Below are 25312 nucleotides of genomic sequence, written 5' to 3'. Positions count from 1 at the left end.
CACATACAGTAAATTAATATGTATTCTGATTATTATTAATAATAATATTATCATTAAAGGTGAACCGTGCAATTATGTTATTCAGGAAGTTTGTATCAAACAAGTAGCCCTTCGTATTACTCAGTACCCTTGAAGTAGCCCTCGGTGACAAAAAGGTTGGTGACCCCTGATTTGGACCAATCAGCGGGGGCTTAACGTAACGGCTCCGCGGACGTAATGTAACGGCGCCACGGATTGGCCCATTTAGTTCTGGGTACGTGCTTTCGTAAGCACGTACCCGGAAGAATCAAATGGATGATGACGTCATGATGACGTTTCACCAACGAGGCGTTTTGGGGAGGTATTTTCTGTTTTAGAGTTTTACTCGCTACAGGGTGTACTTTGAGGGTTTTGACTCTGCACACCGTTTACATGCAGAAAAACCTTCATAACACACAAGGGGACGAGTAATAACCGGAAAAGCATGACATGTGACCTTTAATAGAATATCACCTCCCATCTTCAGAGCAATCTGACTAATATAACATTAGCGTTAAGAAAGCTTACTTAAATATCTGCCACAACATAAGTAACCGGATCAGAGTAACATTATGTACAGTCCGCGGCATATCACATCATAATGTATCATATATCTCCTTATCTGAGTCAGCTGAGCCGTATCTGGCCGTGCAACACTCACAGTGTCACATACTGTATGCAGAAGTATTATTTTAAGCAACACATTAAGTTGACGAAACACTCGAGTCAAATGTAATTAAAGTCAGATCCACTCGTGTCTTGGACGGGGAAGTGATATCATAAACCTGTTAATGTACGCATTCAAATACTTTTTCTTTTACCAGCTGTATTCACCTTGCAGGTGCAGCTATGTGGCTTTTATCCTGGATAAAGTGTTTAAGTCATGGATGTTTAAAGTTCTTCATATGTGTCTAATTATATAGTTGACTTTTCATTCAGGAAGTATGACGCTGCGCTGTCAGTACACTTGTCCATGTTTGTGATTGGTCGAATGCACCAAATACCACCTCTTTCATGTGAACGCGCACCTAACTAGACAGGACACGGCTGGCTTGAGCGATCCACTTGATAACCCGCGTCGTAGTACCGTTTAGCGAGAGCGCGTATGTTTTGGATTAGGCCAACCGGCTAACTCAAACATATCCAGGTTAGGTTGAACCAGCTTCGTAGTATACCCCCCAGGTCCTCCAGGCTAAATATAATCAAGTCTACAAGACACACTATCGCTCAAGCCCAACTACACACAAAGGGTTTTCAGAGGAGAGTGTTTCCTGGCGTCAGAAAAGGCAATACATCCTTCTCCTCCAGCTTCTCTTTCCGTGATTGAGTGGAATTTGGAACACCTGGGCAGAGGCGGAGCCAGGGGCAGATTAGGTGCACCCGCACAATATAGGGAGAGAGAAAGAAGACAAGGAGGGGAGCACATAACAGACACATCAATTGTAGACAAAATATTCAACACCACACATAAATTACTTTGCTAAAATAATAATAACGATAATTCATTGCATTTTTATTAGAGCGCTTTTCCATGTTTTCAAAGCGTTTTACATTACATATTACACATATTAGACATGTAACAGTTATTCCTGTGGACAATACCCACAGGAGCCAATTAGGGTCAAATGTCTAGACCCTAATTTGACGCAGTGGCGGCAGAGGCGGGTTTCGTACTGGTGTTCCCCAATGCCTCTTGATCTGATGGTCAATGCTCTCTAGCCCACTGAGCCAAAACCACCACCAAAATGCCTGATTATTCCCCATTCCCTATATTGATGACCAACGGCCAATTATTAGCTATCAAACTTTGGTTTCAGATTAGAAAATAATTCCCTAAATGTAACAGCAAATCTAATACGAGCTCAGAAATGAAAAGTTAATTAAAATAATATTAAAAATTGTTTGTTAACAATATTTAAAAATCCCCCCCCTAAAAAGTCACGGAACATTTTTAAGTATAGAGGAACATCGTATCTGCAAAGGCACTATGTGTATAAAATAATAAAGCATTCTTTGGTCTTTTAGCGTCATTAGAAAAGTGTTTTCAATCTTGTATTATATAGACCCTCCAGAAAAACGCGGGCAAAAATCCTTGATTATGCGGGCTAAATTCCTTTATTATGCGGGCTAAAATCCTTGATTATGCGATTAAACATGCGGGGTTTTTATGTGATTCTATGCGGTGAAATTGCAGGAAGTTGCGAAATATGCGGAAAGTTGCGAAATATGCTAAATATGCGGGAAAAAATAATAACAATTTTTTTAAATATTTGGCTGTCTTATTTATTCTCTCTCACACACAACCTGCCACTAACGTTAAACCCCTTTACTATTCAATTAAACGCATTCAATGTTTATTTATTGTAAAAGCAATTGGGCTATTTTAATCTCACACACACACACACACCCCCCCCCCCCACACACACACACTTCTCCGCCTCATTCTGTTTTCATTTACTCGATCTTTATCTGACCAGCTTCAATCTTGTAGGCTACTCACTTCATTTCTTGTAGCCCTCGAAAGGGTTTTGGAGGTTGATGCCTCGGTGAACGTGAGTTGTTTGGCTTTCTTGTCCGCAGCAGCAGAAAGCATTTTCGAATGTTTGAATGAATCAAAGTGGGTCGTCACCGTCGATTTTCTCTTATGCTCCAACACACAGTTGCACGGGGTGCAGAATAGTTTCCCCCCACTTTTTGCCCGGTCTTTAGTAGAAATGTTCGTCGGTAAATGAGATGGATTAGATTTTTTCATCTTGGTGTTTTCTCTATCGTGTGAGCTCCACACGTTCACTCTGTACAGTGTTGTTTACATTCTGTGATGCGCGAGCCGATTACGTCACGTCAAGACGAGTTAACTTATTTTTTTCTCAACTTTGTGAGAAAAAATGCGGGGATTATGCGGCCTTTTGATAAATATGCGGCCTTTTAAAAATCTGCGTCATTTTGCTGATTATGCGGTAAATTCTGCGATCGCAGAATCGCGTTTTTCTGGAGGGTCTAATAACACTACATTATAGTTAAACGTGGGCCTATTTATTAATTCAAGTAAAATCTTCCCTTGAAAACAAGTTATTAATCCAAAAGACATTCTTAAGATTGGCAACTGTATAGTCAACATTTAAGTATTACTCTGCATAACCATCATTTGCAGTTGGCAGAGTAGCGATGCATGGAGATTCTTGAACAGAGAGCGGGGCATCCTCTTCAGAGTTCTTCGGTGTTGGTGCAACTATGGTGGTGATGCCGTATATTTGTGACACTTCTGTTCTACACATTTCCATCAGAGGTGTCTCGTTATTCCACCCTTTGCTTCTGGCAAATATATAAACATACTCCATGAGATTAGGAAACAACATCAACAGATCCAATGTGGCTGCGTCCTTGGGACTGAAAAAAAGAGAAATAAAACAGTATTACGAAAAACCTCCCTGACATTCGTCTGCAATTGGCCAGTGGTTCCTATATTTTTGCCTGCGGCCTATTGAAAAGAACTGAAAGCTAAAGTGAATTGAAAAGTTACACCAGGAAAAACATTCAGAAACTTATCATAAAGAAATACTTCATTTATCCTGAAGTTAGAAGGAATATTACTTGTCAAATGACCTAATCTCAGTTTACTGAGTATCATTTTGCACTTCCTGCCCTCACACCAGTACAATGAAGGTGCATTTATTTTCGGAAATGTTGTCCTAGTGGCAATAACAAAAAATGTATTCCTTCCAGTAAAAGAATATCTAGAGTAATAAGTAAGAAAATATGATGATGAGGATAGGATTAAAGCCCCTAATGATTTGTAATTCAGTTTGACTTACTAGTGCTCATGGAGGTTTCGTATGAAGCGCAGTAATGCCAACGTGTTGTGTGGGTAGCATTTCTTCTTGCCTTCCATCTTTTCCAGCAACTCTCGTGTAAACTGATGAAAGATATATAGTTAGTTAGTTTAAAGGTGGAGTTCAGTAATACAAAAAAGTGGGTTATCAAATAAAGAATAAGTGTTATGGTATGGTCACCGTATGTTTCCACCCGTTAAAGGCTCCATCCCCAGCACACTCATCCAGTGAAGAAATTAATTCCTGGTCAGCATCTTTATATCTTTCCACCTCTTTCCTGTTTCCAATCTTCTTCAAGTATTCTACTTTCCTGAAAGATAAAATGTATATTTAGGGAGAAAGCTTTGAATGTCTATTTTCTACAAAGGACAGTGTAGATACAGACTGTTAATTTTTCGAGAGATAGCAATAGGTATTAGTACTTGGCATGACTTTAATCATTTGGCTAACACTTTAATCCTAGGGCTACATCTTTGACAAAATAAAAGCAACTCAAACCTTTTTGTCATACTGTCTTGTTTAAAAAAGCTGACATTCTACACACTTGGGGAATATTTCAATAACAGCAGTTGATGACAAAATCAGATATGACTTTAAGGAAAATCTTATTATTTAAATGTATTGTTTGATTTTGACTAATCATGCTAGCTGCTCTTTGGGTGGTTAGGCAGTTAGTCGGCCAGTCCACCATCTTGGTTCAGACTGAAATATCTCATCATCTATTGGATGGATTGCTATGAAAGTGAGTACGGAAATGATTGATGAACATTTACTTTTCTCTAGTGCCATCATTCATTTAAATGTTGAATTGGTTCTCTACTAGGTTTCTGAGGGAAAACCATGTTATTTGTAAGAAGTGAACGTAGTCACCGAGACATAGCATGTATGCCTATTAGAACAGACTCACTTGCTGAAGACCTTAAGTCAGGGGTGTCAAACTCAAGGCCCGTGGGCCAAATCCGGCCTGCAACCTCATTTTAAGCGGCCCGCAAGAGCTTGCCAAGAATATAATAAACAATACAATTGGTGTAATTGTTGAATATTTGCTTTCAAGTTATTACCAGAACTGATAATGATCCAATGCAGAGCCAATAATGTAATATAATACATTATTTAATATATATTATGTATATTTATATAGTCTTAAAGTTACAACCGGCCCTTTCAGTGCAACCATAATGCTAATGTGAACCACAATGAAATTGAGTTGGATACCCCTGCCTTAAGTCTTGTTAACGCTATGCCATAAAACAAACAAATAATAGAGAATCTGTTTATTTAATCAATTGGCCATGATAGATGGGATTGTACCTGTAATGTTTCCAGAAGAAAGGATGTTTCAAGCATTCTTCCACTTTAGGTCTGTTCTTTGGTTCTGCATCAATCATCCACTCAATGAGGTCTTTTGCCAGCACATCTTGAACATGGTCCAAAGTGTAGTTTCCTTTAACAATGTTGTTCTCACATTCATAGGATATGTCTCCAAAAGGATGGTGTCCTCCAGAGAGGACATAATAAATCACCATCCCTGCCACCTTAAGAATAAACACAACATTTAAGCAATTGAGGAAGTATTTGTACACATAGTGACCAATAACATTTGAGTAGCAGAACGAATGACCTGTATGTCAGAGTTTGACTTGTACCCTATCTTAGTGTTGTCCTTTTCTGATAAAGTCTCCTTGGCCATCCAGCAACTTGTTCCTGCTTTGTCTGTGAGACAAGTTGTTTGGTCTTTGGGTAACCGTCTACTGATGCCAAAATCAGCTCGTGCCTTCCCCTTCACATCTGAAAGATAAATCAGGAAAACAATCAGGAACAATATTTTTGACAGAGCTTTAAAATTAAATATTTTTCGGAAGTTATTTTCATTATTTAATTGTTTTGTAAACGTATCTTACCGATCAGAACATTCTGTGGTTTGAGGTCCCGGTGGAGAATGGGACGATCTTGACAATGAAGAACACTTAGACCCTCGAGAACCTGAGAGACAAGTTCCTTTCTCCGGCCATCATCATCATGAGTTTCAATGTGTTCTTTCAAAGTGTATTCACACAGTTGAAGAACAAGATATCCAAAGTGTTTATCGTGTGATTGGTCAATGTATCTCACAATGAATGGATGATCAAGAGCCGGAAGTCGTAGAAATTCTTCTTCACACTTTAGCAATGCATAGTTGCGTTTATACATTTTCTTAATAGCAACTTCAGCGCCATCATCTCTCAGCCCCAAGAAGACATCAGTGCCATTGCTTCCCTGTGCTATGCAGAATTCTTCTTTATCCACATATATCATGTTCCCTATTCTGGTTTCCTCACTTTCATCAGTACTCACAAGCTTCTCTAACTTTTCTCTCCACCTCACGCTGCTTTGTTCCCATCTGCGTGGCATTGATTCAGTAGTTTGGACATGGAATGACTTCTCATTTGAAGTGGTCTCTTCAACAGGGCCTATTGTTGGATTAGATGAAGCAGTGCAAACTTTCTCATTTGGTTCTTCTTGATTTTCTGACTGTTCCTTGTTTTTATTTTTCTTCTTCTTTTTTTTCTTCTTCTTTTTGGATTCAGGTAAGACTGTAGAGTCCTCAGAGTCCATGCTTGGATTTCTGAGATGATCTTTCAGTTGCTTAAGCACTTCTTTCAGCTTCTCATTTGCTTTCATTTCTGCAAACCTCAGTATGTCATCCGGCACTGAAGTTATCCCCACTGATGCAAAGATGTTGGTTGCATTTTTAACTGAAAGTAAGTTTGCGAATGTGCCGTATCTGAGAAGTCTTATGTCAGCTGTGTTTCGGCTCTCTACAAAAGGAGCTATTGTCTTGCATATCTTCTCAACAAAGCTCTGATCCCAGCTATTTGTGCCTTTTGTCTTCTGTGTTATCACATATAGAGTGGACAAAACAGATTGCCATATATCAGGTCTTTCTTTTGAGCTAAGTTTGTTCAGTAGTTGGGAAATTATATCCAAAGCTTGCTCATTTGGTATTTCTTCAAGAGTGCAAAGAACTGCATGTAAAGTGGCTATTGACATTATAACATAGTCCTGGGGAAGGTTTGGAAAGCGACTGACGGCACCTGCAATGTAGGTGTCAAGATTTCCAGTGTCCTTCAGCCATTTGATACTTAGCTGCTTGTATTTTTCTGCATGTAGCCCAGTTGCATTAAAAAGTCTTTCAATCATTGTCAGATGGGTCTGAGGATCCTCCAACAGCATGTGACTGTCAAACGTTTTGAACACTTCTTCAGGTGTTTTTTCTGGCACAGCAATTTCCATATCTAGGAAATACCTGAGTTTGGAGCTCAATTTATCTCCTCTCGATGCAAGGTCATGAATCATCTGAGATATTTTTTCATTGTGTAATTTATGTTGAACACCAGGCAACGGTGTTACCATTGCTCCAGCTGAAAGGAGAACCCTGAAGACATCGTCCCTGTCATGGATGGCAGCAGCTTGCAGAGGGGTATACATTGGATTCGATCCATTTGGATGAGCTTTGGCTTCAAGCAGTTTCTCTATGAAAATATCTGGTGCTTTGGATTGTGAGACATGATGCAGAGGTCTAAGGCCTCTACTGGAAGCCTCGTTTGGGTCAGCGTCCCGACGCAAAAGGAATGTCAAAATATCCACTTTTTGATTTACAACAGCAGCTATCAGTGGAGTTATATGGTCATTAACTTCTTTGCATGGGTAAAGTTCATTAATGTTGGTGTCCTTTACTAATTGTTTGAGCTTCTTGAGGTTGTTGTTAATAATGCTCTTTATTATAGGATGTGTTTCATTTGGGGGAGGAAACAGTTGTACCTTTGCAATCATATTCATTTATTGGTTTCAAGGTACCTGTGACAAAAAAAGAGAAAACTATGATGTTACTTTTCCAATATTTGGTGCCACTTTAAAGTTTTGAAACCAGAATTAAACTTTAAATGACCATTGCTGTGGAAATAGCAATTTATATCTTTGAGTCATAGGAGCAAGGATGACATATCGTGTTACTAAATAAACATTCATTATAAATTACATCAAATAACCATAAGAATGGATCATAAACAAGAGAAGGGCAACGTAAGTGTGCTTGTTTTAGGAGACCACACGGATTATTTTAAAAATACAATTTTAAAGCTAAAACAGTATTAGAGGATTGAAGAGAAATTAACTAACGATGTCAACGTGGGGTGTCTGCAGCAGTATGAGTTTTATCAAAACTTAACATGCTGTGCTTTTTCTGTCCTATCCGACTCTGGCACACTTCCTGTCTGCCTCTCGCTGTCTGTTGGGACCAGCTGGGCGACATGGGTGGGGTTTCCAACAGTCTCTACCGCTCCCTCTATGTCTCTTTAGAAAGATCCGACAGTATGAGGCAAGAAATAGGAAAAGAGATCGATATCTTAAATGGCAGCCTGCATTTCCAAGACAACACAGTGTAAATAACCAGGAACCTAAACTTTTTGGGCCACTGCTGGAGTTATAGAAGAACCAACAACTGTGTCATTGACAGAAAAACAGTTTTTAAGCTAATTAAACCAAGCTGTTGGTGTAAATAAGCCCTTTTGCCATCTTTCTAATGGATGAACAGAAAGACAAACAGGTTCTATCTGACAATGGTTCAACTTTCAGATTGTATTATTCTGCTAGGACTTTTTGCAGTAAACTGTGCTACTTACAACATCAAACTAGGCACATAAAATGGGTTTAGGGTTAGGATATGAAACATTCTGAGTTAGAGGGTTATCAGCTACATGTTATGTAGCTCTGTAATGTAGACGTGCACATGTGATGTTCGTGCCCACTGGATTTGTAAAGGTAACAGCTTTAAATTATCGGGATGCCAGATCAGCGATACAGATGTATCAGCCATCTATTTGCCCCTATATCTACCAGTGGCGTTTTCTCCTGGAGGCCAAGGGAAGCCAGGCTTCCCCTGTTTTTTCGGATTGTAGTTATAATTTTAATAAATAAATAAAAACACTTCGTTTAGTTTCGGAAATTCTTTGTTGTGTGTTGCTGCCGGCCCGTCTCTCCCCCATTCTCATTGAGTATTTTACAAAGAGTGAAACAGCGCCCCTCTAGATGTTATTGTGAAACAGTAGATTGCACTCTCTGTTGCGAGAGGAGGCCAGCCAAAATTTGCTTCCCTTGTTGAAAAAAAATGGAGGGATTGACCAATCAGATGAGGCTCACGTCATGCCCCTGCCAACCTGTGATTGGTCAGGGCCATGGCAAGGGAAGCCAGAGGCGGCTGGCTTCCCTTGCCTCACAATCCAATCAAATCGCATCAACTTAGTGGTGCAGTGACGCGTCCCAAAAAGCGGAAGTAAGCTGCGCTCGGTTTCCCTCGACAAAATAGCAATGGGATTTCTCCATAGGATTTTGGAAAATAGCTCGAAAAAAGGTCAGTGGAAAACGAACCTGTTAGGTAAATGCACGTTTTGTTCAGTCGGATAATATCCACATGTCTACCCTACTTTTATAATTAGCGTCACTGCACCACTCTCACCGCAGTGAGAAAGTAGCAAGCAACTGAAGCAAGAGCAATTATGGAGGGTGGAGATCTGGAGTATTTCATCAAAAATAATTGGACTAAACTTCCGCTGCAGCAGCAACAACAAATACAATCTGATGACAGGCCAATGCCCAAACTGGAGCTGTGTACAGCGAGGAACAAAGGAGCGAACCAGACGTAAAACGTTAAAGGTCTCCTGATTTAGTTTGTGAATGAATGCTTATTAGAGTTTCGGCTGGAGAGTGCGCGCGGACCTGTCGGTCAGATAACAGGCGTGTGTAAGTCCTGCATCTGTATGATACAAATGTGTGTAAAATGATACCGGGCGCTGTAATCACTCATCTGGTTTCATTATTACATTGACCACCACACCCCCCCCCACCCCAAAAGAAAGGATGTATTATTGGCTTCCCCTAATTTTTTCCCCACGCCACGCTACTGATATCTACCGTATTCGAGCCAGAAACCCAATGAATCTCAGTGGCTGGTGATCTACACCCCTCCCACTGTATATCTGATCTGTATATCTGTAAAGGAAGCGGCCACCTTAACTCTAAACTCTTGATTTGTTCATTTGTAACCCTTTATTGCTGACTGACTGTTGAACTGTAGATTTATGATCCCACAGTCCTTTTCTTTTTTGTGGTTTAACTGTGAGCAGAGGCCTCCTATGAAAGCTCACATTGAATTATATTATGGTGTTTGGTAACATAATGTGTCTATTGGAACATTTCTGCATTTTTTAGATTAGCAGGTAAAGCACCATGTCTCATGAGAGCTTTTTCACTGAAAATCCACCTGCTGCTTAATCCACTAAACCAAAACAGTGAGGTTTCAGCCTTAGAGTGAATACAAAATATGGATATAGCCACAGATACGTTAATAACAATTATTTTTAATAAAGCATTTTGGATGTCATATTTCTTTTTTTTAACCACAAGAGACACAAGAGCGAAAACAACTGAACGTGGAAAATACATTTTAGGCGGGAAACATTTTACCATAAACTAAAAACAGACTGTGAAAGGGTTAAGGTTTGAAAACCAAAACACTGGACACACCAAAAGCAAACAACACTGTTGTAGAAACCTTTCAATCACACAATTGCTCCGCCCTTAAGCATACGCTGCTTTAGCGTCTATTTTACTGAAAAAGAGAACATCATTTTTTAAATACACATCACGCTGTATTGACAGACACTTGGAACTAGAGATCGATACCATGCACTTGTCAGGAAAATGTAAGGTAAGAAAAGTGATATTTATGGTAATTTTCTTATAGACTTTGATAGAATCTGACTTTTGTCAACCACTGAAAATGCAGGTTTTAAATCACTTTTAAACCCGGAAGTTGAAGCCTATCAAAACAAAGCTAAAATACACTAAATAAGAGTAACTGCAGTCATTGGATAATTTACTCTGGGTTTGACTTAATGACTGAGCCCTTTCATCCTGATGACCAATGCAAAGAATGATAAAACACACCTTCCAATCTTATTTTTACACATTTATTTTGATACCCAACTGATTATATTTACAGTATACTTTGAGTAACATTCAATATGCTTAAAAAACTAAATCATACAAAAATAACCTGCATGTTATAAAGCTGTATATTCCAGTATGCTTTTTATTTTTTTTAAATTACAATACCATTCTCTTAATGATGAGAAGCACTTGTAGACTTCTGAGTTTGGTCCATTTAAAAATAATTTAGCAAACACCCTTTTTTGAATGTCATGCGCTTGCAAGTTGCAGTAATGATTTTTTATTAGTTTTTTTAAAGTAAGTGCAAAGTTCTGTTCTGTTTTTGTGTGACAAACAGGTAGTGGCATTGCAGTCCATGTTGTATGTATATTTTGTAGCTTATAAGTTACATACATATATTTGAGCTATCACTTCTTCGGTGAGGAGCCTTTTAAAGTTTTAGTTTAAAAATAAAAAGTTAAATGATTCTATTAGTACAACAGTGTATGTAGGTTTGTTTCCCTGACATCACTGAAACACTTAAAGAGCTTCTATCAGTGTCTATGTATGTATAGTTCAGAGTTCATTACATCAACTCCCTCACTTTCTGCTCCCCCAACATATTATAGCAATATCATGGTAATACAAAATTATAAAATATTCTAAAATGTAAATGTGATTTAAAAAAAACTGTAGTGGAAAAAAAAATGTCAACAGTAAAATCTTTAAAATGTAGAACTTCGTCAGTCTCAGGTATTTTACTGGTAATATTGATGCATCAAAATAGTTATTAATTTGAGATGCAGCTAATTCAGTGGTTTAACTTTTTCAATGTCCTGATGTTTGTATTCATCATCATGTATAATAAGTGGTAAAATAAATAGACTGAAGCCATACAAAAATAATGTTGCAAATACAGGTAGCATAGTTCATCATAATAATGTTTTTAAAAAGTGATTTTTTTTAAATGTTTTTTTGAAAAAAGGTCCCTAAAATGAACTACAGAACATTGTTACTGTCAGCCTTTGGAAATAGTTCCTATGTACAATCCACATGCAAAGCCTTACAGGCGTATTCAGATTGGACACTATACGGTAACAGTTAAAAACTATTACATCAGAATTGCTTGTACTTTTATTCTCTTACTGCTTAGAAGACTTAAGTATTTCTTCACTTCAAGTCGCTGGGTTGAGAGTCTTGTACGGGGACAGACAGAGGCTCCACAGGGCTTGTGGATGTAAAGCTGGTGCTGATGTCTTCTCTAAGGAACATTTCCTTCAACGGGGTCTCTGAATTCCACCCTTGAGTCTTCGCAAACTTGTAAACACATCCGAAGAGATCAGGATATATCTCCATCACATCAATTTGAGCAGCATCAACCTGACTGCAAACAAAAAAGGAAATATTTTACCTCTAAGTTACGAGGTGAGAAGAGGCATATTCTGTTTACATCAGTGCTGCTTGGTTGTTCTATCATAGTTGATCTACAATGCTTCCCTTCTGTTGATTCGCTAGATGCCTAGAAAGGTTTTTATGATGCTATTTACATTCGTCCGGCAAAGTGCAGGGAATGTGTGAAGGATGCTTTTTGCCATACTATTTAACAAAACATTTAGCTAGCTAACTAGCTTACATTTTCTTGAACTCCTAATTTTAGCTTTAGCCTACTGATAACACATCTTGATATCTTAGTTTTACACTTTTAGTTTGATACCCAACTGATTATATTTACAGTATATTTTGAGTTACATTCAATATGCTTAAAACTAAATCATTTAAAAATAATCTGATTGTTATAAAGCTTGCCTCCCGTATATGCCCCTTTTTTTCTAACATGAGCTTTAGCCTACTGAAAACACATATTGCAATCTTATTTTAAACTTTTAGTTTGATACCCAACTGATTATATTTACAGTATATTTTTGAGTTGAGCTAAATCATTTAACTAGCTAACTAGCTTAGAGTTTGTTGAAATCCTAACGTTAGCTTTAGCCTAGTTTTTCAAATTATCTTCCGAGGCATATTGCTACAATCTACAGGCTTTCATGTGTCATGTGTAACCCACACACACTTTGTCTTTCAGTCTCTGCATATAAAGATCTTAACACATTTTTTAAGACTCTGAACACTAACGCAGGTGGGGTGATTCCAAGCCACCATCAATTATTTATAGGTACACCTGTAACATTTTAATTCAGTGTGACTTGACGTACTAGTGCTCATGGAGGTTTCGTATGCAGCGCAGTAATCCCAACATGTTCTCAGGGTAGCATTTCTTCTTGCCATCCATTTTCTGCAGCAACTCTGGTGGAAACTGTGATCAAAACAAATGTTAGTTAGTTATAAGTGTTCTTTGTAAAAAGTTGTGGTAAGGATACATTTTTGGTTTCAAAAAGAGAATAAAACTTATGTTGCAGTCACCTTATCTTTCCACTGTTTGAAGGATACAGCACATTTCTCCAGTGAAGAAATGAATTCCCGGTCCTCATTTCGACAGTTTTCTGCCTCCTTCCTGTTTCCCATTTTTCTCAAGTATTCTATTCTCCTTAAAATGAAAATGTTTTTTAGACTATTTAGAAAATATTATACTATTTATAGAAAAGTTGAATAACAGCATATTAGTTGAATAATCACAACCAATTGGCTATATGTTTAAAATGGTTGTACCTGTCAGAGGTCCAGAAGAAGGAGTGCCTCAAGCATTCTTCCACTTTAGGTCTGTTCTTTGGTTCTGCATCAATCATCCACTCAATGAGGTCTTTTGCCAACACGTCTTGAACATGCTCCAAAGTGTAGTTCCCTTCATCAATGTTGTACTCACATTTATGGGGTTTGTCACCGAAAGGATGGTGTCCTCCAGAGAGGATATAATAAATCACCATCCCTGCCACCTTAAGAATTAAAAGAACATTTAATCAATCAAAACAATAACGTCAATTAAGTTTGTGTAACAGAATAACTGACCTGTATATCACAGTTTGGCTTGTATGGTATCTTAGTGTCGTCTTCTTCTGATAAAGTCTCCTTGGCCATCCAACATCTTGTCCCTGCTCTGGAAGTGCGATAAGATGTTTGGTCTTTGGGTAACCGTCTACTGATGCCAAAATCAGCTAATCGTGCCCTCCTCTTCACATCTGCAGGAAAGATCCAGACCACAAACTCAGGGGAAAAAAAGTACATTTTTCCTACTTTCTTAAAGTTAGTTTCATGATTTTAGTACATTGTGGACTTATCTTACCGATCAGAACATTCTGTGGTTTGAGGTCCCGGTGGAGAATGGGAGGATCTTGACAGTGAAGCACCCTTAAACTTTCGAGAACTTGATAGACAAGTTTCTTTCTAAAGTGACTATCATCCTGAGTTTTTATGTATTCTTCCAAGGTGTATTCACAAAGTTGAAGACCAAGATATCCAAAGTTGTCATCCTCCGATTGGTCAAAGTATCTCACAATGGATGGGTGGTCAAGCTCTGGAAGCCGTAGAAATCCTTCCTCATGCTTCAGCACCTGATAGTTGCATTTGTACATTTTCTTAATAGCAACTTCAGTGCCATCATCTCTCAGCCCCAAGAAGACTTGGGTACCGTCACTCCCTTTTGCTATGCAGAATTCTTCTTTATTTACATATATCATGCTCCCAATTCTGCTCACTTCTTCATCAGTACTCACAAGCTTCTCTAACTTTTCTCTCCACCTCACGCTGCTTTGTACCCATCTGCGTGGCATTGATTTAGTAGTTTGGACATGGAATGGCTTCACATTTGAAGTGGTCTCCTCAACAGGGCCTACTGTTGGATTAGATGAAGCAGTGCAAACTTCATCATTTGGTTCTTCTTGCTTTTCTGACTGTTCCTTGTTTTTATTTTTCTTCTTCTTCTTCTTTTTGGATTCAGGTAAGACTGTAGAGTCCTCAGAGTCCATGCTTAGCTTGCTGAGATGATCGTTCAGTTGCTTAAGCACTTCTTTCATTTTCTCATTTGTATTCATTTCTGCAGACATCAGTATGTCCTCAGGCACTGAAGTTATCCCCACTGATGCAAAGATTTTGGTTGCATGTTTAACTGACAGTAAGTTTGCGAATGTGCCGTATGTGACAAGTCTTATGTCAGCTGTGTTTCGGTTCTCTACAAAAGGAGCTATTGTCTTGCATATCTTCTGAACAAAGTTCTGATCCCAGCTATTTGTGCCTTTTGTCTTCTGTGTTATCACATATAGTGTGGACAAAACAGCTTGCCATATATCAGGTCTCTCTTTTGAGCTAAGCTGGTTCACTAGTTGGTAAATTATATCCAAAGATTGCTCATTTGGTATATCTTCAAGAGTGCAAAGAACTGCATGTAAAGTGGCCATTGACATTACAATATAGTCCTGGGGAATGTTTGGAAAGCGACTGACGACACCTGCAATGTAGGTGTCAAGATTTCCAGTGTCCTTCAGCCATTTGATACTTAGCTGCTTGTATTTTTCTGCATGTAGCCCAGTTACATTAAAAAGTCTTTCAATCATTGTCAGATGGGTCTGAGGATTCTCCAACAGCATGTGACTGTCAAACGTTTTGAACACTTCTTCAGGTGTTTTTTCTGACACAGCAATTTCCATATCTAGGAAATATCTGATTTTCGAGCACAATTTATCTCCCCTCAATGCAAGGTCATGAATCCTCTTTGATATATTTTCATTGTGACATTTATGTTGAGCCCCATGTATCAACATTACCGCTGCACCAGATGAAAGGAGAACTCTGAAGACATCGTCCCTGTCATGGATGGCAGCAAATTGCACTGGTGTGACTGTGAATATGGGACTCCATCCATTTGGATTAGCCTTTTCTTTAAGCAGTTCCTCTGCAAAAAGGACTTGTGCTTTGGATAATGATACATAATGCAGAGGTGTTAAGCCTTTAGGGGAAGCCTTGTTTTTGGTCATCACCCTGACGCAAAAGGAATGTAAAAATATCCGCATTGTGATTTACAACAGCAGCTATCAGTGGAGTTATATGGTCATTAACTTCTTTGCATGGGTAAAGTTAATTAATGTTGGTTTCCTTTACTAATTTTTTGATCCTCTTAAGGTTGTTGTTAATAATACTCTTTATTATAAGATGTGTTTCGGTTGGGGCGGGTGGCACTTCCAGCTGTGGAATGATATTCATTTCCATATCAAGGTAGCTGTGAAAAAAAGATAAAACTATGATGTTACTGTTCCAATATTTGGTGCCACTTTAAAGTGTTGACAAGCATTACTTTTAAAATGTTAGCGTGTAATTATAGAATGCTTTCAAAACGATATTTTATTTACCAACACTACATTTAGGGAGATACAGATCCTTTAACCTGAAGCCGTCTATATGACTACATACAACACTGTACAAATAAAGATGTCATAACACCAGAGAGGAGTGAGTGCCACACCTTGTGCCTCGCTAACCATTCTAGACTCTGAACTTCCTCATTCAGGCTGGAAACCAGAATTCAACATTAAATGAAAATGCTGTGGAAATCCTTTCATATCTTTGGGTCATAGGAACAAGGATAAACATAGGCTATAGTGTTATTAAATAAACATTCATTATGAATTACATCAAATAACCATAAGTATGGATCATAAACAGGAGAAAGGCAACAAGAGTGTGCTCATTTTAGGAGACCACACGGATTATTCTAAAGTACAATTTTAAAGCTAAAACAGTCTGAGAGGATTGAAGATAAATTAACTTACAATGTCAACGTGGGGTGTCTGCAGCAGTATGAGTTATTAACAGAGCTCTCAAGTCTCACGCATTTGGCGTGAGACACACGCATTTCACTCCATTCACACGCTCACACGCCACACCTTGTATTTCTCACGCGGAGATTTCTTTCCAGGGTACCGCCCACCAAGTTGCGCCGCAATTTTGTAAACAAATTAGGCTTGTTTGAGAGGCGTGCACTCCACTAGCACTCCCCCCCCGTTGACATTCGTGATACAGAGGGCTTCATGGGAACTTTGAGGGGAGCCAGAAGTTGGAGTACCAAACACCGCTGCCAAAATCTCACTCTGAACTCTGTTCAAAACTTGAGAGCCCTGAGTTATATCAAAACTTAACATGCTGTGCTTTTTCTATCCTATCTGACTGACATTCCTCCTCTCTGCCTCTTTCTGTTTGTTGGGACTTGCAGGGCCAGGGCGAGATGGGCGGGGTTTCCAACAGTCTCTACCGCGGTTATCGCGAGAAAGGATCCGTCTTGTGTAAAACTCTCGCGAGAGTTTGCAAGTCACGTGGCTCAATCTTTACTTTTGGAAGGCAGCCTTTCAGTTACGATCGTTAACATCAGTGGGCCACAGCAAATGATGGTGAGAAGCTAAACCAACTATTAACTATGTCAATTACAGGGAGTGTGATTGTTGAAATAGGGTGTTAGCGGTCTTGCTGTTCAAAGAAGAATGACAACACTGTAGATCACCAACACTATGGTTTATTATGGTAATTTTCTTATAGTCTTTGATAGAATCTGACTTTTTTTGCAACCGGTGAAAATGCAGGTTTTAAATCACTTTTAAACCCGGAACAAAGCTAAAAGACACTAAATGAGAGTAACTGCAGTCATTGAATAATTTACTCTGGGTTTGACATAATGACTGAGCCCTTTCATCCTGATGACCAATGAATGATAAAACACACCTTCCAATCTTATTTTTAAACATTTATTTTGATACCCAACTGATTATATGTACAGTATACTTTGAGTAACATTCAATATGATTAAAACAAAATCATAAAAAATAACCCGCATGTTATAAAGTTTGCATATGCTTCTTTTCTTTAAAAAAAAATTACAATACCATTCTCTTAATGAGGAGAATAACTTGTAGACTTCTGAGTTTGTTAGGTCCATTTAAAAATAATTTAGCAAACACCCTTTTTTGAATGTCATGCGCTTGCAATTTGCAGTAATATATATATATATTATTTTTTTTAAAGAAAGTGCAAAGTTCTGTTCAGTTTTTGTGTGACAAACAGGTAGTGGCATTGCAGTCCATGTTGTATGTACATTTTGTAGCTTGTAAGTTAACATTCAGTATTAGTAAGAAGAGAATGACAGACTGAAAAAGACTCAACTAGAGCGAACATATTTACATAAACACATTGTTTCCTTCATTTTAGACAAACAAATAATGTCTTTTTATTTTGTTCATAAATGTGAGCTATCACTTCTTCAGTGAGGAGCCTTTTAAAGTTTTAGTTGAAAAAGAGAAAGTTAGATGATGTCAGTAGTACAACAACTCAGGTTGCTTTTTGTATTTGTATGTAGGTTTGTTCCCTGAAACACTTAAAGAGCTTCTATCAGTTTCTACTATAGTTAGTCTAGTCTAAAAGTTTATTCCATTCACATGTTAGTCTAAAAAGGCATTAACTATATCCAGTCCTGAATATTTCTCCACCTCACAAACCACTGGTACCTTATTTACTGTAGGCGATATAATCTATAGCACCTACAGTAACATTAGTCTCGTAACAACTACACTCTAAGGGCTGGGGTCTCACCTAGAATAATTAAAGGTTTGTGGTTTCAAGACATTCCCTTTTTGGAAAAAGCAAAGGGGTGTGATACTTCATCACGGCCAGAGGGAGGCACTGTGGGCCAATCAGGACACAGAACCCCAGAGCTAATAAGGCAACAATCACCACATGAGGGCATGAGGTAAGTGGCACACGAGGAGCAACCACACCTGTTACATGCCCTTAATGACAACATAAGAAAATAATATGATACTTCTCTTAGGTCTTGTTGTATATTAGTTAGGGTATAAAACCATTAGGGGATATTAAACTGAAAATAGATCCAAATGATATGAAAGTATTCCACCTTCAGGAATGTGAGCTGGATTTTTAGGAGAATACCAGCCTCCTTTTACGCTTGTCTACCCCCTTGACTCCCCCTCTCAGTCTGAAGTCTGAAAGACCATGGAAATATTTGGACAAGGCCATCAAGCTTGAAAACTATAAGAATTCTAAACACATCTTTACCCAGCTTTTACTTGGGAGTGAAACGAATGAAGGGATTAAAATTGAAAAAGTGTGTTTTAGTCCTTTTTTCCCCCCTGCACCAATCTTTTGGGGGCCATGACAAGGCCCCTCACAAGCTCAAGTCAATCATGATGTGCTCAAAGATCTGCGTGTTTCCCTTGAAGCTGGAGGTGAAGATGAAGTCCCTGCGGTCGGTGGAAACCACGGTGAAGGAGCGCGGTGCCTGGATGTACACTTCCTTGAAGCGGTCAAAGAGTTTGTTCTCATCATCCCACATGTAGATCTGCGAGAAGGTGTAATCGCTTCCCAGAGCCATGTAGTAACGCTCTTTGAAAAAAAAAGGCTGGAGAATCATGGAGCCTCGTGAGGGCAAGGCCTGGATCTCTGTAAACTGTTTGGTACCCCAACGAAGGATTTTGGAGTCACTGATATAGCGCGTCATAGCCAGGTAGAGTTCCTCCTTGATCCGGAAGTGCTTCACAGTAGAGATGGCAAATCCGGATCCTTTTATGGACTCGGATTCTTATGAATTGAAGAGATCCGGATCATACGAGTAATTTGAGTCATATGAGTCAGCATCACCAAGACAGTAGAAATCCTACCGGTAAAACCGAAAAGTTGTTGCATTTCACGAGCATATTAAACTGATGTTATATTAAACTCCGCTACACAGTGCCTTTTGCTTTAATAAAAAATGTTGATCACAAAAAAAAAGGGTTATTTTGCGATTTGGCGAATCTGAGTCTGCTGTTGACTCGTACATGAGGACGAGTCTGCTGGATCTCTGGATCTGCTGCTATACGGTTACGGCTCTGAGTCCGCACAAGTCTGCTATGTTTTGCACAGTAAGTCAGGATTTGCAAATCTCTGAGTCTGCTGTTGACTCGTGCATAATATGGCTCCCGCGGCTCTGAGTCCCCACGAGTCTGCAGGAAGTTTCACTGATCCGCGTCCCCTCCCCTGAGCCAAACGATAACTTCTGGAAGCTATCCTACTTGCTAAAGGGTAGGCAGATGGACTGGGGTACGTTGTAATGTTATTTTACATGTTATAAAGAGAGTAGCGAGTGACGCAATTTATAGTTTTAATTTGTACGCCACACCAGGTGTAGGACTCAAAGGACTCGGGTTAATGGAGAGGGGAGACTCGTCACGACCAGCTCATTTCTAGGATCCGGGTTAATGATCCGGATGAATCAGGACTCGCCCATCTACTTCACAGCTACCACGTCCTCCATGTGAGGGATCTCTCCCTGCAGGACAAACTTCTAGTTGCTCCGGCTCCACTGGTATATCACAGGCACCTGCGAGCGGCTCGCCAAGATAAGGTGCGCCTTCCCATCCAAGTCCAGGAACTCTGCGTCTGTGTCGTGGTACCACTCATGCAGCGACTGGTAGGAATAAAAGCCCTTATCGTTCCACTTGTAGAGGGTGGACAGGCCTGCTTTTGAACTGCCAGCAATCACAAAGAACCAGTCAGAGCCCACCTGGAACGCCTCAATATCATTGGGCTTGGAGATCTTGGACACCTCTATGTCCTGAAACCTGCTGAAGCTGCTTTGGTCCTCATCAAACTTGTAGATGTGGGAGCCACCAAACAGCTGAGCCACGATTTCAAACACCTGGTCCTGGATGACCACTGACTTGCACCCCACAATGGACTGACCTGAAAGGCAGAGAAAATAAAATAAACGGGCCAATACCAAATATTAAAAGGCTGTTATTGAAAAACACTTTCAATCTTCCCCAGCTCACTACTGGCTGGACAGAGGGATTTTAGGATATTTCTTTGTATCATTCCAAAGATCAGTAAAAACTGTAAACAATGGGAATGAAACTGGTGTACGTGCTGGGACAGTTTACTTATTTAGGTTCTTTGGGGTGCCAGTCAGGTCTCTCTCCTGACGTTTGAGATTTGGCTAGTCAGTCAGTTTTAGTAAGTCTGCACAAAGGTGTAAACATCTCACTGCAAACACCCAACATTGAATGACATTAGAAAATATAAGAAAGGACACAACTCAAAATTATAATCACAAATAGCAAGTGCATTTTTGAATACCCCACAAACAATCAAACAATTAGTCTTCCCACAGTTCAATGTTAAATCCAAAATGTTCCACTTCGGGTTTTCTTCAAAATAAATAAAACAGTCAATTTACCATGGGAGAATGTCAGTCATTTTTAGCAATCCAGTCGGTTTTGAAAATCCAGTCCTGGTTTTTAAGGTGGTTGGGAGATGACCGGCTCCTTTCAGTTTTGTAAACAATAATCCGGGAAGTGAAGCGACAGAAGGGTATGATGACGGTGGACGGTGGATCAGACAACGGTAACACGGACTTTAAACGACCTAACTGCTGGTCTCTAAACAGATGAGCGTGTTGCTCCACCGATCACTCTTGCTGCACACACCTTTCCCTTCCTGCTCCGTCTAATTAAATAGGGGAAAAAGGAAATGGAGGCGCCAACCAACAGCGAATCCCTGGCTGGGTGGGCGTTACCGTGAGTGACTACCGGTCACATAAAAACCCTGGTTGTTACAGTGCTACTGAATCTACAAACACAAAAATGCAGTAAGAAAAACTCTTAAATGTGTATTTTAGATGTGTTTTCCTTCTCAAAATTCAGAAAGAAGACAAAATGTCCGACATGTTATGAAGCAAAATAGCGCAAACTCCAGTGGTCCCACTGGAAAACCATACAGCTCTCTGCGCTGGGAGCAGCTATCGTCACATAGACGTCGTTCTTATAGCTGAATGTGTCCACAGACAGAGACTCAGATGCCAGGGACTGATGAAGGACGAAATCTGCAGAAAAGGCACATTCTGAATTTAGAAACCCCACACTTTTGCCTCCTCTTTACACTTGATGGGATGACCTGGTCGAGGGGCCTGATGCCAGTTAGAACTGGGCCTGATGCCAGTTAGAACAGAGACAAGACTTCTTGATAATTGCTAGTTGTTCACTACTAGTAGTGAAATTATTCTAATTTACTTTGTCTGTCCGTTATGTGTGATGAAAACAGAGGAGCGTCACTTTGCAGAAGCGTGTGCAAGGCAGTTCCTCGACGTCGCTAATCAGTGGGGGATAACTGACAAAATAAGCACTATTGGAACAGATAGCGCTCCTAATATGGTGGCAGCAGGGAGGATACTTCCATTCGAGCACTTGCCCTGTGTTGCGCATGTTGTACAGAGAGCTATTGTAATGTCATTTCGGGAAGGTGGTTTTGATGGTGCACTGGCCAAGTGCCGTAAAGTGGTCGGACATTTCAAACACAGTCCGGCCAACTCAGACGAGCTAAATGTCCAACTATCCTCCCTTGGAAAAGTTAAGGAGTCACTCGTGCAAGATGTTCCAACACGTTGGAATTCCACTCTTGAGATGATAAAGCGCGTGAGGCGCAACAGAGACGCACTGCACACAACAATGTCGCTGCAGAAGCACAACCTGGCCCTCCCAACAAATGCGGATTATGAGAAGTTGGCAAAGCTAGAGAAACTGCTGGAGCCATGCAGGTATGGTCTACAAAGATAGTGTGTTCATGAATTGGCATACAAGTTTTTAAATGTCACTTTGTATGTAAGAAACACCTGACCTTAAATGTGTAATCTGAGTTAAATTAATCTGTCACTAATAATTTTTTGCTGTGTGTGTCTGTCTGTCTGTCTGTCTGTCTGTCTGTCTGTCTGTCTGTCTGTCTGTAGGTACATCACTGAGCTCCTTAGCGGAGATAAGTATGTATCCTGCTCTGTGGTTCTACCTGCCCTGTGCCACCTCCAGCATGCGATGAACATCTCAGATGATGATCCTGCCTATATTGTGCGATTCAAGGCTGCCTTCATCAAGGACCTCAACCAGCGGAGGGAGAAAATAAACCTGGAATGGCTTAAGGTATGTCAGAGTGACCAGAAGATAACTACATTGTATGACCATAATAGACTGTAAAGCCAGATGAATAAGTCATGAAGAAATATGGAGGTTGGATTTGGAAAGTGACATTTTCATCAATCAATAATTATTTTTTTTATTCATCAAAGGTGGCGACTGCTCTAGATCCACGATTTAAGGACCTCAAGTGCTTGCCCAGAGCAGAGAGGGAGCCAGTGTGGGCAAAGCTAAGTGCGTTGATGAAGGGAGAAGAACCTGCTCTGCAGCCACTCAGGGATGAGAACCCTGAGCCACCCAAGAAGAAAACAGCCCTGCTACTGATGGGATCCGACTCAGAATCAGATGAGGAGACACCAGAAGATAGTACAGTGGAGAGGTACAAGGTAGAGCCCAGTGCCAGTCTAGATCAGTGTCCACTGAAGTGGTGGTCGGAGCACACTGCTGTCTATGGTAAGATGGCCCAAATTGCCCGTAAATACTTGGGGACTCCTGCCACAACTGTCCCATGCGAGAGACTTTTTTCTTTAGAAGGCCATATTGTGCAGAAGAGGAGAGCTTGTTTGTCACCAGAAAATGTGAACAAACTGGTCTGCCTGAGTGACTGGTGGAAGAAAGAGAAATAGAGCTTTGACTGACACAAAGCTACTGACTGTAAACAGTTCATTACAACCTGTTATATAGGCCTACTGTTCAACTAAAAATAAACAGTTAATAAACACAAGTACATCTCATTGTTATTGATTTATTTTCATCACCAATTATCATAGAACAGCTTTCTCAAGCAGTTTGTGATGCATTTTGGAAACTGGAGATGAGCCCCTGGTCTAATGCACCACCTGGCTTGAGAAACCCGTTCTCAAAGACTTACTTTTAGTCATTATTTGGGTAGCACACATATTCTGAATGCCTTCGGCAGAATTCAAATGAGCCATTTTAATCTAGATTAATCTAGATTAATTCCAAGAATACAGTGAGATTAATCTAGATTTAAAAAATTAATCTATGCCCACCACTACTTTATAGCCATACCTGCTTTTGTATTCAGATGTCTAACCTCTGTCCTTTAGTAAAGAATCCTAAGCTCTCAGCTGGTAGGCTTGTTGGCTTGTAGCTTTTAAATGTGCACAGTTTTAAACAAAATATATTATATTTGCTGAAAATATGTCTACAAAAATGGGTTGTGGGCAAATAAGTGAAGATTATTCTTAAGAACAAATGAAACCACTAGAGGGCTGTAGTTCTTCCTCCTCTCAAGAGCTGTCTGTTGTATTACTGGAGATATGGGAAAGTAGTTCCCAAAGATCTTTTGTATTACTCACCTGTTCTCCATGCAGAGGGCATCCACAGCAATGATGCGTGCCTCACGGTTGTCCAGGACGTGGTTGAGCTCCACGTTGAGGCGGTAGGTCTTCTCCCTGAACACGCCGCGCTCCGCCTTCACGTCCTGCAGCTCGTCGGTCAGAGCCTTCATGTTGTGCTCCATCTCCTCCATCTAGAAAAAGACAACCACAAAGACGTTAGAGTTTGCTGAGCGTGCACGGAAGTTGTTCGCAGAGTAGGAGCTCCCACCTGTAAAACCTTGGATACTGTATTCAGCTGAGTGAGAGGCTCTACTGGAGCACATACAGGTGAATTGCTTTTAAGAACACCTCAAAAGCAGGTTTTAAGGAGGGAACAGAATCTTTTCATCAACCTAATGAAATCCAATTCAACACCACCACATTATAAGCCTCCTAAAAGGCAGTATTTACTACACAGTGTGGATGTATTGTAAGGGAGTGACGGTTATAATGGGGTGAGAGTCAGGCATGTACAACAGTTTATCATGTTAATTGTTGGCAAAAAGAAATTCAAACAATTACACATGGAGCCTTGATAGAAGGGGCGGTTTTAGGGGAGGCCAAAAGGGGCCAGTGCCCCGTAACACTGACCAGGGACCCCACTCCAATTTTTTTTTTTTACAATATTACGATTTATTGGAACTAAATCAAATATATATATATATATACTATATAAAATCAAATACTGTTTATGTGTTTTAATAAAATTAAAAAAAGTTACTAAAACAAATACTTTAAATGAAAAAAACTACTCAAACAAAGGACTGTAACTTAAATGTACTAAAACAAATACCTTTACAAAAACCAATACCAATTAATGTATTTTATGTTTATTTTACACAATTACTTTATACAGATGTAGCGCTTCATTTCAGACGCCTACCTGTGCGGGTCCGTGATCGGCGCGGCGTGGGCCCCTGCTGAAAAGGAAAACCCCCCGCAGGACTTGATACGCCCCCTTGATAAATAAATGTAATTATAATGAAACCAGCTGCAATGGATCATGGATCCACCAGGGGGAGCCGTGATTAAAAAGCTGCAAAACTGGAACTCATGTGAAATAAACAGCTGATAGATCTACTGGTATCTGATATGGCGGATATTTGTTAAGATCCATATGTCACGGATAGGATCATATTCTCTGCTAAATAAGAGACATGTAATCATTTACTAAACATCACCATGTTTAACAAAATAATGTTGTTTAATTCACGTTGGCGTAAGCTTAAACCATCGCTATGTTTTTAGATAATGAAATGCAGCC

At 39.7% G+C, this 25312-nt stretch overlaps 3 protein-coding genes and 1 pseudogene across 6 annotated transcripts; 1 reads left to right on the top strand and 3 right to left on the bottom strand.

Annotated features, from left to right (window-relative positions):
• Window positions 1–1519: 1519 nt before the first annotated feature.
• LOC307034393 (uncharacterized protein) lies at window positions 1520–7506 on the bottom strand. The gene is made up of 6 exons (XM_079673233.1): window positions 5750–7506; window positions 5470–5636; window positions 5160–5383; window positions 4029–4158; window positions 3831–3931; window positions 1520–3405 (listed from the first exon to the last, which is right to left on the bottom strand). Exons 1-6 carry the CDS (start codon window positions 7314–7316, stop codon window positions 3144–3146), a joined length of 2451 nt encoding a protein of 816 aa, XP_079529359.1. The 5' UTR covers window positions 7317–7506; the 3' UTR covers window positions 1520–3143.
• Window positions 7507–10223: 2717 nt separating this feature from the next.
• On the bottom strand, window positions 10224–16892 carry LOC307034077 (uncharacterized protein). Of its 3 annotated transcripts, XM_079672800.1 has the most exons (7): window positions 16532–16884; window positions 14053–15981; window positions 13779–13948; window positions 13482–13705; window positions 13236–13359; window positions 13028–13128; window positions 10224–12198 (listed from the first exon to the last, which is right to left on the bottom strand). In XM_079672800.1, the coding sequence occupies exons 2-7, from the start codon at window positions 15773–15775 to the stop codon at window positions 11985–11987; spliced, it is 2556 nt and encodes an 851-aa protein (XP_079528926.1). In that variant the 5' UTR covers window positions 15776–15981; window positions 16532–16884; the 3' UTR covers window positions 10224–11984. The 3 variants fall into 3 exon arrangements, with proteins under 3 accessions (XP_079528926.1, XP_079528928.1, XP_079528927.1); XM_079672801.1 differs by lacking the exons at window positions 10224–12198; window positions 13028–13128 and having other exon boundaries at window positions 13237–13351; window positions 16532–16892; XM_079672802.1 differs by lacking the exons at window positions 14053–15981; window positions 16532–16884 and having other exon boundaries at window positions 13482–13919.
• A 591-nt stretch (window positions 16893–17483) lies between these two features.
• On the bottom strand, window positions 17484–21664 carry LOC307032859 (leucine-rich repeat LGI family member 2-like; annotated as a pseudogene). Its single transcript has 4 exons — window positions 21467–21664; window positions 20036–20486; window positions 19817–19839; window positions 17484–19343 (listed from the first exon to the last, which is right to left on the bottom strand). The product of its transcript is annotated as a leucine-rich repeat LGI family member 2-like (transcript).
• Window positions 21619–23429, top strand: LOC307034078 (E3 SUMO-protein ligase ZBED1-like). The gene is made up of 3 exons (XM_079672803.1): window positions 21619–22335; window positions 22525–22711; window positions 22858–23429. Exons 1-3 carry the CDS (start codon window positions 21833–21835, stop codon window positions 23329–23331), a joined length of 1164 nt encoding a protein of 387 aa, XP_079528929.1. The 5' UTR covers window positions 21619–21832; the 3' UTR covers window positions 23332–23429.
• Window positions 23430–25312: the final 1883 nt, after the last annotated feature.

This window comes from Notothenia rossii (genome assembly GCF_949606895.1).
Source record: "Notothenia rossii genome assembly, chromosome: 3".
In the NCBI taxonomy this organism is placed as follows: Eukaryota; Metazoa; Chordata; class Actinopteri; order Perciformes; family Nototheniidae; genus Notothenia; species Notothenia rossii.
The sequence above is the reverse complement of the archived record's forward strand: the minus strand, read 5'-3'. Positions and strand labels throughout refer to the sequence as shown.

Excerpts from the sequence above, each read along its gene's own strand:
- LOC307034078 (XM_079672803.1), top strand. The coding sequence starts at position 21,833 with ATGAAAACAGAGGAGCGTCACTTTGCAGAAGCGTGTGCAAGGCAGTTC. Across the intron at positions 22,336-22,524 it reads AAACTGCTGGAGCCATGCAG|GTACATCACTGAGCTCCTTA; the intron begins GTATGGTCTACA and ends GTCTGTCTGTAG. Across the intron at positions 22,712-22,857 it reads TAAACCTGGAATGGCTTAAG|GTGGCGACTGCTCTAGATCC; the intron begins GTATGTCAGAGT and ends TATTCATCAAAG.
- LOC307034077 (XM_079672800.1), bottom strand. The coding sequence starts at position 15,775 with ATGCGGATATTTTTACATTCCTTTTGCGTCAGGGTGATGACCAAAAAC. Across the intron at positions 13,949-14,052 it reads ACCACAGAATGTTCTGATCG|ATGTGAAGAGGAGGGCACGA; the intron begins GTAAGATAAGTC and ends TCTTTCCTGCAG. Across the intron at positions 12,199-13,027 it reads CGAAACCTCCATGAGCACTA|TCAGGTTGATGCTGCTCAAA; the intron begins GTACGTCAAGTC and ends TTTTGTTTGCAG.
- LOC307034393 (XM_079673233.1), bottom strand. The coding sequence starts at position 7,316 with ATGTATACCCCTCTGCAAGCTGCTGCCATCCATGACAGGGACGATGTC. Across the intron at positions 5,384-5,469 it reads AGTCAAACTCTGACATACAG|GTGGCAGGGATGGTGATTTA; the intron begins GTCATTCGTTCT and ends TTTATTCTTAAG. Across the intron at positions 3,406-3,830 it reads CGAAACCTCCATGAGCACTA|TCCCAAGGACGCAGCCACAT; the intron begins GTAAGTCAAACT and ends TCTTTTTTTCAG.